The sequence below is a fragment of the Rhinolophus sinicus genome, linkage group LG06, assembly GCF_036562045.2.
Source record: "Rhinolophus sinicus isolate RSC01 linkage group LG06, ASM3656204v1, whole genome shotgun sequence".
NCBI lineage: Eukaryota > Metazoa > Chordata > Mammalia > Chiroptera > Rhinolophidae > Rhinolophus > Rhinolophus sinicus.
In genome coordinates, this window is record NC_133756.1 from 92,409,277 (window position 1) to 92,424,240 (window position 14,964).

Genomic DNA, 14,964 nt, shown 5'->3' on the forward strand with positions numbered 1-14,964 from the left:
AAAATCTTTCTTTTTTTCCCCTCTCGTGTTACCTTACTGCCATTATAAACATATTTCAAAGAAAACCACTCTTTCCTTTTGTTCTGAATGAAATTCTTTTTCTAAAAGTGTGCTTGTAAAGTACAAACCTAACTTTTCTGCTGACGGAGAATGGATGGGATTTATCCGCAGCTTGCAAGGGGCTAACTTGGGAACTGCGGTGTATGAGGCTGCCTGCTGTCTCTTTAAGCTCCTGGGCAGCTCTCTCCTTCTTCAGCTGCATTTTTGGGATGGGAGTGGGGGAAGATGGAGGAAATCAAATACTGAATTAAATTGTAAGTGTAATTTTTCACTATTAGCCTAGCATTCTTGACTACTGAGAAGAATCTAGGTCTCAAATACCTGGTTAACATAGTTATCCAATTATTTTGATTATATTAGGTTGGTGCAAAAGTAATTGCGGTTTTGTAATTATTTTAAACCTTCTAAACCACAATTACTTTTGCACCAACCTAATAGCGATGGGCTATGTCATCTTAATGGCACGAATGACGACTGTAATGATAGAAATCAACAATTCCATTGGACATGTTGTTGGAAAAATCATTTTATTAGAACTTACCCTGGGAGACATAATAATTTTTCAGAGAATGCATGCCAGGTCAGACAATTAAGTCGCAAACTCATCCTAGAAAAAGTGCTACGTTCCTCATTGCTGAATATCACTACGGTCACCTTCGAAGTACTCCCCTTGGGAAGCTATGCACCGATGCCAGCACCTAGTCCACCCTTCAAAGCAATTTTGAAACTTTTTCTGGAATGGCCATCAGAGCTGTCGTTGTATTACCCTTGATGTCCTGAATATCATCAAAATGTCTTCCTTTCAATATTTCCTTTATCTTGGGGTAAAGAAAGAAGTCATTCGGGGCCAGATCAGGTGAGTAGGGAGGGTATTCCAATATAGTTATTTGTTTACTGGCTAAAAATTCCCTCATAGACAGTGCCGTGTGAGCTGGTGAGCTTGTGATGCAAGAGCCGTGAATTAATTGTTGGCGAAAAGTTTGGGTCATCTAACTTTTTCACACAGCCTTTTCAGCACTTCCAAATAGTAAACTTGGTTAACTGTTTGTCCAGTTGGTACAAATTCATAATGAATAATCTCTCTGATATCAAAAAAGTTAGCAACATCATTGCAACAAGTTCGCAAACTTAATTATCAGACCCCATACGAGTAAGTCACTTTCAAATACAGGCCAGTAAATGTGTTACCATTATTAAACTATAAAGTATGAGTCTACAAATAGGAATCTAAAAATAAGATCCGACCAATTTTGCTCATTAGATAAGGTATTCAAGTATTTTTTGATTTGTAAATCAAACCTGCCTAGAAACATCTTAAAAACCTAAAATAACAAAGTTTATTATTTTGCTCTTCCAGAGTGACTAATAGATCCACAAAGCAAAGGCATATCAAAGTAAAACAAATCAAAGTTTTTGCCTTGGCATTTTATACTAGTTTAAACTCTGATATATTATGGGTTTAGGTTGACAAAAAATTGTGAAGTAGGGGCATTTACTTTTGGTAGTCCCTATTCTCAATTTCTCTCTCTTTGTATCTCTACATTTACACACACACACACACACACACTGGGGGTGCTAAAAAATGTATACAAGTGGCTGTAATCAGAGGTGTCTGGATGCTGATGGCAACCACTTTGAGTACCTCTTATAATTACGAAGTCAAATATAACTTGTATTCATCTTTTGCTACCAGTATATATTGAGTATTACAATTTTTATATACTCTTCCTTTCTTAAAACATGTACACATTTACAACAATTTTTTAAAGTATTTTTATTTTTATTTTTTTTATTGGGGGTTGGGGAACAGTGTGTCTTTCCAGGACCCATCAGCTCCACGTTAAGTCATTTTTTTTTTTTTTTTCAATCTAGTTGTGGGAGGCGCAGCTCATTGGCCCATGTGGGAATCAAACCAACAATGGTGTTATGAACACTGCACTCTAACCACTGAGTCAACCGGCCGCCCCGTATACATGTTTTTGGCACCCTCTGTATATGTATAGATATGCATATATCTGTCTCTCTTGATTCCTATATCAAAACCTTATGCCACAAAATCAATGAGTCTCTCTCACTAGACAAATTGGACTGTGTACATTTTAAAGAGCTTATCATGTTAAATAATTAATTGAAAAGTGCCTTCCTTGATTTTAAGCACCTTTACAGGAGTGAAAGTAAGTTTTTTCCAGAGAGGATTAGGTGATGGATGGGATGGGGATAGCTCACTTGATGCTTCTAAAATCAAAGCTGGTGTCTACCCCATAAGGCTCTGACCTGTATTGATGGCTACATAGAAGTGGTTATGTCTGGGTGCTCCTCAGGCAGCCAGCTAGAGATCTCTGTAGCTATAGGAAATTATTTAATGTTCTTGGTTTGTAGGAATAACACAGACATATTGGGAGGTAAAAACAATAATAATATGCAGCATCTTTGATTAGGTGGTACTATATTAATTTTTTATCATAAACTATTTTCTGTTATTTTAAAGAACCATTACTACTCCCTCAGGGTTCCTGTTAAATAAGGCTCGTAGGACTAAATGGGGCTGATATTGTCCTTATGTTTTATAATACTTAGAGATTCCACAGATTTTGCTACTTATATGCATAATTTATGGATTAATATGCGTTATTCCAATTATGGATGCTCCTGCACTAGGTTTGCCTTGGAATTTCCAGTTAAAGGCCCTTATGCATGCAAGAAAATTAAACTATTTTTAAAAAATGGAAAATGGAGAATATACCCAATCAGTACCTTGTTCCTAAGCATCATGTTATTAAAATTCCTGTTGTTTGGTGTGAATGTGGGTCAATCTTGAGTGATATGTGTAAAACTGAATGGCAGAACAAGATATTTACAACTCGTGTTGTGTTCTAGAAAGAATTTGAAAAAAACAATACTGTGCCAGAAACATTTCCCCTCTTCTATAGGCAGCTGTTCCCAATATCCCTTTCTTACTCATATCCTTTTTACCGACCCTTTTCCCAGTTACTAATTTTCCATTAGGTAACGAGACAAATGGCTGAGATGTACTACAGAGTTAAAAATTTCGTTCTAATGTGAACAAGTTTTGATATCTTCTAAAATGAACACAACATTTCATGTTATGATGGCCATTTTTGTGAAGGATGGCTTATTTTGAATAGTTTTTAGTGTAAGCAAATTGGAAGAGAATTTTGAAAAAATGGGCTTTCAACAACTATACTGTTTTTAATACGGAGAACATAAAGCATTAGTGACACCACTTTTTTCCTCCTTTGTTCTCCCTACTTTAGGACTGCGAGGGGATGATGTGTTGACCTATACTTTCCAAATAGAAAAGCCACAAGTAATGAATGGCATCTGTTTAGAGTTTATAAAGCATGGTTTAATATACGTTATGCCACCCTGATTCACCCAGGAAATGTATGAGGTAGGCAAGGCAAGGATTAATTTTAGGCCCAAATTAAAGATTAGGAAATAAAAGTTGAGAGGAACAGTAACTTGCCCAAAGTCAAGAAGCTGTTAACCACCTATGTTTTAGTGCCCGATTCTCCTGTTTCAGGTCCTAAGCTCTTCCACCACGACATGTCTCTCGACATGTCCATGATCTGTTACCATGCACAGTGTTGTCCAGTGTAGACTCCCTATTTCACTTCCTGTATGTTTCCTACTCTGTGACTTGCTGAGGGGTGGCTGGTAGCAATTTCCTGTTGGCTTTTCTTTTCTTTTCTTTTCTTTTCTTTTCTTTTCTTTTCTTTTCTTTTCTTTTCCTTTTCTTTTCTTTTCTTTTCTTTTCTTTTTATTATTAGTTTCAGGTGTACAAAACAATGTAATAGTTAGACATTTGATAACCCTCACAAAATGATAACCCCCTCCCCTAATTACTATCCCTCTGACATCGCACACAGCCATTACCTTTCCACTGTCTCTATTCCTTACGCTGTACTCCACTTCTTATGGTTATGTATATAATTTTATATATGTATAAATTATATATATATATATATATATATAATTATAGTTGACATTCATTATTATTCAGCTTCTTCTTCAGGTGTACAGTGCAGAGAACACTGATGATAAGAATGTTTGAGGAGATTAGTGACGACATAAAGAAGGATAGAGAAATCATTAAGAACAACCGGTTAGAACTAAAGAATACAATAACTGAAATAAAGAACACACTTGAAGGAATTTCCTGTTGGTTTTCTTGAATCTTACCACCTCTCACCAATTGTTTTGCTCCTGACTGTGTTGTAAGTCCACACAACACAGAAATGACAAAGGACTCTTTCTTCATCAGGAATCTGCCTCTAGACTGACCTACTTTGCCTGTCTACTGTCATGTTTGTATGCTCCAGGCTCCCATGGGTGGAGGCAGCTATGAACAGAATGACAAAAGCTATCATTTCTGCCAACAGCTTAGCTTATGCAGCAGAGTCTGGGAAGAGCAGTGACATTACTTGTATGTAGTTTGATTTCTGAATATGAAGGAAGTCATGGTTTCATAGAAATAATTACATGCATAAGAGTCTGTGTTTTTCTTCATAGATTGTATATAATTGTGCATACCCATTGATATACATAACTTGGTATAATAACATAATAGAAGAAATGAGGAAGTAACATAATAGTAACATATAATTATTATAATGAAGTGATGCCTAGGTTAAAAAATGTGGTCAGATAGAGTGAAGTGAAAGACAGTAAGACTTTTCATGTCACGTAGTGTGTGTTCTTCCACCTGCATGTTTCTTTTCCAGAAAGGAGTTTGATTATCTGTACTCTAGCTTAGGTATGTGGAGCCTTATAAACACTAGTCATGTGGTAGTCATTAGCTGCCCAACATTTGCCTAGTAAGCACATTGCATATCCATTTGGATCATCTGATTATAATCAACACTTGATCTGATTATATTTAGACCCTTATTGAGTTGTATCTTCCAAGAGAGGTTGAAGCAGTAGAGCTGGGTCGGACCCGCCCTGGGTAGTGTGTTGATGGTTTCGGCATATCTCAGCATCTGAGACTTTTAAACTCCAAAGACTTGTTCTTGTCAGTGTCCTGAAATAATCAGACTCGCAGCCACTGGCTAAACAAAATGTCCATGGCACTTGGTTGGCATCTGAATTACAGTTTACTTATTGACGTGAGCAATGACTGAAATGAGGCTTCTTACTCAGAGTTTGCATGGTCAGTACATTTCTTACCTCTGTAATCGACATGAGGGGTCAAGTCATAATCAAAAGTTTACTTTAATCCATTTAGGGTCCAAGCAAAATGAATTTCATGCCAAATTCTCCAGTCCAGTTGAAGGAGCTGTCTGGTTGCACGGAAGGCCTTGCCAATGAGACCTGAGGCTCCACATCCGTTATTAAGGTTCCCTTTTTAGTGAAGACGGTTGAAAAATTTTCCCTACTTTAGGAAGAATCTTTCTCAATGTGACAGAGGACCAATATGCCCCTGAGCAGTATTAGGTTTAATGTTTCCTAAACTGTTCCCCTCCCTTCTCTTTCCTCTGGATGCCCTCTCTAACTTCACCAGCTTTCCCCACACTCTCCCTCGTTTCATCTCATTTACATTCAGTGGCCCAGTCTGCTTGGAACTGTACCCTGGCTGGTGATTGGTGGTAATTTTTTGTCATCCATTTACAAATTATTGTTTAAGTCAGTGTATTTGGGGTTGATAGAACAGTTCCCTGTTTGATGTGTTAATTTTTAATTTCACTGTCAAACAGAAATATTCCCTTATTTCTGGGCTCTTACTGACTGGGAAATACCGCACTGTAGCTCCCAAGTACTGGAGATGATAGGGAATTCTTTGGAAATGCTCAAGTGGAGGGTGCGAAGCTCTTTTAAAAAGCTAGAAATTATTTCCTGACATGAGGGCTGTTGTTCTCCAGTATGGTCCTCTGGAGTTGAAATGGCACTAATTAGCTTTGCAGCATCTAATTGGCATCTTTGGACTTCGAGGCATGTCTGGCAGCAGCCCTGGATGTTAGACATGGTCAGTTTAGTTCAATTTAACAATCTTTGACTACTTCCTCATCAAGAGAGTTTTTTCCCCCCCATAGAATCATCTTATGGCACATATTTATATAATACTTTATAGTTTTATTTCATTTTGACTTTGCAATAACCCTGAGAAATAGTTATGTTAGGAATATTTCTATTTTATAAAAAAGGAAATTGAGGTTTAGAAAAATTAAAACCTGTATCGGAAATCACACAATCTAGCCCAGACTTACTTCCTTTCAACTGTAACCTTTTCTGCCTTGCTGAAGACAGAACAATGTATTTTAGTTTGGAGGAGCAGATGAGAAACTTGGCTTTTGGAGGCCTCAAACATATGCGGTCGGACAATTAAGTTCGTGAACTCATCCTAGAAAAAGTGCAACATATCTCATTGCTGAATATCACTATGGTCACCTTCGAAGCACTCCCCTTGGTAAGCTCTGCACCGATGCCAGCACCTAGTCCACCCTTCAAAGCAATTTTGGAACTTTTTCTGGAAAGGCCATCAGAGCTGTCATTGTATTACCCATGATGTCCTGAATGTCATAAAAATGTCTTCCTTTCAATATTTCCTTGATCTTCGGGTAAAGAAAGAAGTCATTGGGGGCCAGATCAGGTGAGTAGGGAGGGTGTTCCAATACAGTTATTTGTTTATTGGCTAAAAACTCCCTCACAGACAGTGCCGTGTGAGCTGGTGCATTGTCATGATGCAAGAGCCATGAATGGTTGGCAAAAAGTTCAGGTCGTCTAACTTTTCACGCAGCCTTTTCAGCACTTCCAAATAGTAAACTTGGTTAATTGTTTGTCCAGTTGGTACAAATTCATAATGAATAATCCCTCTGGTATCAAAAAAGGTTAGCTACACCATTGCAACAAGTTCGTGAACTTAATTGGCAGACCATGTAGATGACAAGCTCACATAGACTTAGACACTACTGAAGCGACTTCGGGCAAGTTTTTTTTAACTTCTCTAGGTTTAGTTTTTACATTTTTAGGATTTTTGTGAGGATTAAAGGAGTTGCTTCATATAATGTTGGGTCCAGTGTTTGACATTTGGCACTTAACATTGTTGACTGCTGTTACAGTATTTAATCCAGAAAGTTTAGCCTTATTTCACTTTGTAGACTGAACCCGTGCCATCTGTGAGATTCTGTTCGAAGGAAGGGTTCAGGACTGGAGCCGTGGCCCTCTAAGTGTCTGCAGTTTAGCATGATTGGTTTTCCCGAGACGGTGTCCACAAGCAGCTCCATCTTGACTCATAGTAGTTTTGTTCACACAGCTAAGTTGGCCAAGATGGTGACCAATGAAGTATGTTTCTCCTAAAGTTTTTCTATTAAGAAGTTAATGATCATACCAGAGAAATTTAAATGACAATAGCAAAATTTACAAATTTGGGAAAACAATTTTACAACATTGTTTTTATATTTATTAGAGAAAATAAAAGCAAATAGGGATTTCGGTTAGAGACATGGAAGAATATCCTAATACTCACCAAAGTGAATGGGAGCAGCAGCTTGTGGGAGAAAAAGCACAGAAGACCTAAGTCGTCGTCTTGTAGGTGGCTCTTCCAACTGAGGGAAAGCACTTTGACCTTCCTGAATCTCAGTTTTTTCATCTGTAAAGTATGGGTAATTGTATTTGAGACTCATGAGGTTGTTGTGAATATCTAATGAGATGAAGAGAAAGAAAGTGATTTGTAAACTATGAAGTATTATATAAACTGAAGGTGGTATTTTCTGGACTTCACTGAAAACTTCAGAAATTCTTGGGTGATTTACATGTTCCCTTGTCTGAAAGTAACAGAGGGACTAATAAATAAATAACCCTTTGAATCTATATCAGTTCAAGGAATGTATGTTTGCAACTTAAATTAGTATTGATGGTATTAGGTCTTGTATCAAATCAAATTCAATGGCTACTTTGGGAAAGGCATTAAAATAAAAGTAGAGGAAAATAGTTGGAAAGCAAGCATACTTTGTGAAGAAAGACTTAATTATCATATTGATTATATTTAAGCATATTCAGTTACAATCAATAATTATAATGATAATAACCACTGTGCTTTGCTAATTAGAACATGTTTCTAATAAGACCAAGGTTATCAGTTTGAATCCCTTTATGGGTCAGTTAGCGTAAGGTCAGCCTGAATTCTCCTGCAGTCACTCAGATGTATACCCCTGTTTACAAGGAGAACAAAGTGGAGCCTGGATGAAGTTGTGCACATGTTCAACCAGTATGGGTAGAAGAACTCTGTACTATAATGCACATCTAGCTTTCAGTTTTTTCCTTTTAGCACACTTACTATTTTTGCCTTCTGTAATTAATTGTCTGGACTACCAGTTTTGTTCAGCAAAGTACTGGTGTTAACCACTTGAAATGGTCTTCCAAGTTTCCTGAAAGGTGGTTTATTCACCAGTATGTTCTTACCCTCTATTTACAAGTGCTTAATTTTGCAATGCTTTACTTCAAAATAACCCTGAGAACCACAAACTTCTTGTAAGTGTTTTTCAGATGGGAAAAGGGAGGCATTTTTTTCCCAAGGTTTCTTACTCCCAGGTGAAGAGATTTGGGCTAATTTTATAAAAAGGTCAGTAGCACAGCTGGGTTTGAAATACAGAGGTCCTGACTCAAAGTTCTATATTTAATTTGCAGTCTGTTATTTTTTGGGGGAGGGGTTTATATGTAGTAAGTTTAGTTAGAGGCTGGGAAAATGAATATTATGTCTGGATATATAGCAAGATTGATGATTACTATTACATCTCTTTCAGAAGGAGTTAATCTGGTTGTTTGAAGTGACATTAGTTTTACTAGTTTTATTAATAATACCAATCATGTAATGTGATCCATTGGTGTCTAAGGGCCTAACTATAAAGATAAGGTGTCTAACATTATAATTTTGGTCACTTTAAATCATGGACTTTGGCATTTATGTCCTAATAAGAAAATTGCTTTTATGTTTTGGAGAAAGTGGAGCTCTCCGTATTGTGTTTTGGAGGATGATGAGAAGGGTTCCTTGCCCCTCAGTTTATCGCTCATGAGCCTATTTGTCAATTTCCACCACTGGTGGTCCCGACCATCTTATATGAAGTGGATAAGCTCACTCATGTATCATCTACCTTAGTAGGGATCGAGGATCAAGCTTTTGAGGAAATGCAGGTATGATTTTTCATGAGCCCCACCTGAGATCAGAGTACTAAGGGGATGCGAAATTTGTTGAGAAGGAAAGAGAATATATAATGATGAGTTTTGGAGACTTGTTCTGGGAGTTTAAATGTAATGGTGGGGATTTGGCCTATCGGAACACAGCATCAAGATGCTAGCTGCTCAGAGGGTAGGAAAGAGGTGAGCCATAAGATGAGAGGAAGCTATGGAAGGGGAGATGGAAGTACATCTATGATAAGGCTTAATCCATGATTTTGCCTGTGGCAATATGATTTTGTCTGGGTATATTTTGTTTTACAGGTTTGGTTTAAAGAACATTTATGTTTGTTCTCAAAAAGAAAATAATTAATTTGAATCCATGCGATTTTCTACTTTATGGTGACATTAAAAAAATGCTTTCTTATTGAAGACAGTTTCCTAGGGAAAGAGATCCTCTTTTTGTAAAAGAGGACTTATTGTCTCTCTAACTTTCATCATTTTTCCGTTAAGTGGTGATAATAACACCAGTTTGACTATTTCATTGGATTGGTATAAGGATCAATTGGGATAATTAATATGCCTTAAACATATGAATTGTTAAGTGCTCAAACAAATATAAAGTGTTAGATATTATGTGCAGTGTAGGTTGGAGATTATGTGTTTCGATGCTGGAGCAGATTACCTGAGTTTCAACTCTAGCTTTGTTCATTTTTACTTATAGGGGACTTAAACTGTGTCTCAGTTTTCTCATCTGTAAATGCAATGAGAAATTATATAATGTTGATGAGAAGATCAACGGAGTTTATATATGTCATGGGCATAAAGCACTGCCTTGCATAGAGTAAATACAGCAATCACACTAGCTGTTGTATTGTTATGTACATGTCAGCACAAAATTGAATGCTGACACAAGTGCACTGGAGTGAACTACTTGGAAATCTTTTAAAAATCCTATATTTATGCTTCAAGCAATATAGTTCTTTGTTTATCTAACAAATTCATATTTGATTATAAGCCATTAGTGACAGTTAATACATGGAAATGTGTTGAATTTAGCAGTTATGTGTGAACACCTGTCAGAAGCTTACTTATCTTGATATTTGTATAAACTCCCCTCATTAATGCTGACTTAATCAGGTATGGTTTATAGAGTATTGGTTTTGACCATCACATTTATATCTAAATGAAAGGTTTTCAACCCTGATAACACATTACAAGCAATTGGGTCCCCCCCAAGACTAGTTGAATTGAAAAATGTGGGAGTGGCACTCAGGCATTGGTATTTTTTATATAAGCTCCTCAGGTGATTTTAATATGCAGGCTAAGTTGAAAACCACTGTCTTAGAGCAGTAATTGTTAAATACATGTCCATAGCATTTAGTTTCTGACATTGATACATAATTTTCTCATATTTAGTAAATAAAATAACATGGCGATTTATGGATGTATCTTTAAAGGCAGACCTATTGTTGCTATTAATTCTGTAGCTTATGGATATGTATTATAAAGCAGACATGAGTTTTTTTTAAATTATCTGTGGAGTTTTTGTTTTTGGCAAAACGAAGTGTTGTGTATATTAGAAAAGAATGTAGAGACAGACTTAAAGGTGAGAGGGACCCTCAAAGCAGCTGTTGGAAAGAGGACACTTTTTGAAGTCAATCCTGACTTGCAGTTACTTACTCATTTACTAACTGTGTGATCTTGGGGTACTTACTTAACAAATTTGGGCCTCCACTTCTTCATCTGTATAAAATTAAGGTGACTGTATACTTTGTGTGATGACAACTGTGTTTCATGGCCACGGATACACACACACACACACACACACACACACGCGCGCGCCACACACACACACACACACACACACACACACACACAAAGGCACACGCACACACACGCACCTCGACTCCCTGCCTCCTGCCTGATCTCCGCGCCATCTGGTACGGATATCCAGAGCAGGGGCTGTGTGGGAGCCTCCGCAGGACTGTGTGAGCTTGCAGGACCAGCTGCTGGGAACTGCTTCCTCCCACTCCTCAGGGATCATTTCTCTGGCTCTGCTGGGACAGTTTTATGGCTCGCTCTTTGGATCCCATGACCTTTCATAAGCGTAACCTTTAGTCTGTGGGGTTCGGTAATTGCTGGCCAACTACAGTGAAGTTCGCCAACTACTGTTAATGAGACTGGAAGTGAAGATGGCTTCTTGTTGCCACATGATGGAAGCTTTTGGGTACCTTCTGTTTGAGTCTCAGACAATACGTGTGCTGGACACAGATGACTGCTTTGTCTTTCTAGCTGTTTTCTTATCCATTGCTTCTTTGTGTTGAGTGGGGACAATAAGACAATAAGAGGCCACTATCTATATCATAGTTTGGGGGAAGCAGAAAAACATCATAGACTTCTTTGATTTTCTTTTTATGATCAGAATATTGGGTTTTGTCTCCTCCCCCACCCTCGTATCTCAGATAATCCAGCATACGGTAAAATTATTAGGCCACATATCTCTCCTGTTACACTTTTGTGTTCTAGGAAGGAAGTTTATGGGTCTTTTCTTATTAATTATAAAGCATAATGTCTGGAGTCCTGACCTTTGCTATGATGCTTCAATGTCCTTCCAACTTGAAGGCCTGGCTTTAAGTCTATCTTCAATCTTAACTTTGAGAATTCTACTTGTGTCACCATCTCCCTGAACTGATCTGAAAGTTTCATTGGAAATATTCATAAATTTGCTTCCGGTTTCCTATTTTCCCCTCTGTCTGCTGGAATCAGCACCATTTTCTCATTGGTGGGTCTACTGAATTTTTAGGTGATGAGTATCTTGAGACATTACACTTGTGGGGTGGATGTTCTAACCTAACCTTGTGCTGTTCCACTTGATTGTGAGACTATCGAAGGCAGGAACCATGCTTTTCAGCTGACCTTGGTCACAACTGTCATATATTATGTACCTACTATGCACAAGAAACTTTGCTTTGTTTCAATTAATTCCCATACAAATAATGCATACGTAGAGAATCTTATTTCAGAGAGCTTAAGTAAATTGCACAGGGTCATCTAGTGAGTCACAGAACTGGATTTTAAACTCAGTTTTACCTCTTTTCTAAATCATATTTCTCAACTCCTTCTTAAAGGAATGAGAGGGATGGGATCTTGCCCTGCAGAAGGTTGGATGGAACTGTTGAGTAGGGCACAGGTATGGAGATGCATTTGTAAGGCAGAGGTGAGAAAGTGTGCATGTCTTAATAGCCCTTGCTATTCCCACTAATACGTGTCGTACACTGACTTGCATCACGGACATACGTGGATACTTAATAAATGGACCCTATGGCCATCAAGGCAGAGGGCAACCCTACAGAAGGTTGTGGCCTACACATGGGTCTTAAATTTGTGCTTTTTTATTTAGGTCAGAGAGACCCTGAGGTTATGTGATGATGTCTCTCACTGATAAAGCCATGGGTTGAGCAATCAGGCAAACTCTGAAGAAGATCCAGTGAATCCACTGAGCTAAGACATTCTGAGCAGTCAGGGCTGTGTTGCAGTCAGCCTTGCCTGCTGAAAATCAGGGGATCCTCTGCAGTCAGCTTCTGTGCTTGTAGTTTAGACCATCAGAGTGTGCCCACTGGCTTTGGCAAGCAACAGGACATATATAAATGCTTTGTCAAGTTGAAGCTTTTGTTGAATGTGCCCAGAGAACATTTTTCTTTTAATGTATTTGGAAACTATAAATTTAACTCCTCCTGGGGAGTAAACATAATTGTTTCACAACAGAAAAAAGTCAGCTCTTGAAAAGGCTTAACTCCTTTCACAAACATGTGCTTTTTAATGACTGGGAAATTCCTAGGACAGGAAAAAAAAAAAAGTCCTTTTGTACAAATGAGGTCATTCTGGTCTTAACTGGCCCTGAGCACTCTAGTTTCTGCTTTCTGTTCCATGTTATGTGAGCAGAGGTTATTGGAAAGATAATCCCCCTGTGGATAGTCACTGCTTTTCGGGCGTGTTGCCAAAGAGAAAGTTATCTTAGCTCAGAAACTGCCAAACCAGTGCAAAAGGCCCAGATCCCATGGGTACTGAGCCGGTGACTGATAAGGACTTAGTTTAGGGTGGCCGTGGGTTGGGTTTTTAAAGCACACTTTTCATGTGCTCTAGGATTGCTGCGTTTGTTTCATCCTCTTCAGATTTCTCAACAGCTCCGTTGCTTCTTGGTTCAGGGAAGACTTTTCTTTCCTAGATATTAATACATTCTATTTACTCTGCTTTGATTTTTATCCTGATGTGTAGGAACATCTGTGCCGGTTTGAGGCCTCACATTCATCTTTTTAACCTGGTACAAATGAAAAACAGTTGTTGAAAGAAATTGCCCTGGACCTCTTTCTTTGAACACTTGGAGGCCAATTCCTCCTAAAATTAGTTCCTGAATTGGCTTAGCTAACGTGAAGCATGTGTCTGAGGCCTTAGATTTGCTCAGGGTGACGGTTCTCCTAAATGATAGTGTAGAGAAGATCTCAGTGGATGCTCTCGATGTAATTGAAGTTCCCTTTCCCCTAGCTTTAAAACAACTATTTCCCACCAAGGAGGCTGTTGAAGCTTTGAAGTGTTGCGTAGGGCGATTGTTGCATCTACCCTGGATGTTTTCATATAGAGGTGAACATGGAATGGGTCCAGGTGAACCTTGACAACAACCTCTGTTAAAAAGTCAAATATTTTTACGACAGCCACTCTGAAAGATTAAGGATGCGAGATAAACTGATCTTTCTTAACTGCTTCTTAGAACCACATTGTGCTAGAGCCTTTCTGCAGATTACCCTTTTACACTTGTCTAGGTTCTTACTGTAGTGGGATTAGTGGCAGCCCGCTAGGTCACCAAACTACCCCACTGCCTTGCATCTTGAAGGGTCTGTGTCACAGTTATTATGGTCCCCTACAATTCATCCATGGCTATCTTGGGTCAGTATTTTGATAAGCTTTTGATAGCTTGTTTCTGCTTGATTGACTACAACTTTTTATTATTTTAAAAATTCGCACTCCTGCCACTGAGAGTTTGGTTTTTATCATAATTTGTTAATACAATCTGTTCTGGGATCTTGGTGTCACTTTCGTGGCTCCCTAGGTCTGTAAACTCCAAGGTTAGGCTCTGTTGCCTAAATAAGTCTAAGAATGATTTCTTGATCTGGGATTAAGAAACTTTACCTTCTGTTGCCACAGAGAGAAGATTATAAAATTCGGTTATGAGCTGTTTAGTTATTTGCTTCAGACCCCACCCATTTCTAGCCCAGAGCACTTGTGGCACCTCTTGGAGGCTCCAGAACCCTTGCTTGAAATCTCTTGTATTGTTGAGGAAGTCAGGCTTGCCGTTGGCATGACCCATATTTCTTCTATATACGCTCTCCCCACTGCTCCCAAGGCCTAGGCTAGTTATAGGCAGCCAGTGAGTGTTTTTTTGAACTTAATAGCTGGTACAAAAGAACTGGGAAAAATATGGCTAGGAAACGCTATCATATTTGAAATTGGGAAATTCGGGGGTAATTGCTGAGTGCCTCATATTAGTTCCTGTGGGGAAAATACATGGCAAAATGCATAATGGGTTAATATTGTAAAGTGAAAACTCTTATGAGATCAGAAGCTACATATCTGCCTATGATGCTCAGAATGGGAATGGCACTAATTTGCTGATAATTTATTTTTATTATTGTTATTATCCTGTAGCCTCAGACGATTCAGCAAACTCTCAAGAGGACATTGCAGTATTATGAGCATCAAGTTATTGGGTAAGTA

General features: G+C 38.3%; 1 protein-coding gene across 1 annotated transcript in view; it reads left to right on the forward strand.

Moving 5' to 3' along the window:
• Positions 1–14,964, forward strand: part of GUCY1A2 (guanylate cyclase 1 soluble subunit alpha 2) — a 271,043-nt gene that overhangs the window by 14,335 nt on the left and 241,744 nt on the right. The window contains exon 2 of the mRNA XM_074335531.1: positions 14,896–14,957. Within this exon, the coding sequence (XP_074191632.1) occupies positions 14,896–14,957 (62 nt within the window). The remainder of the gene's footprint in view (positions 1–14,895; positions 14,958–14,964) is intronic.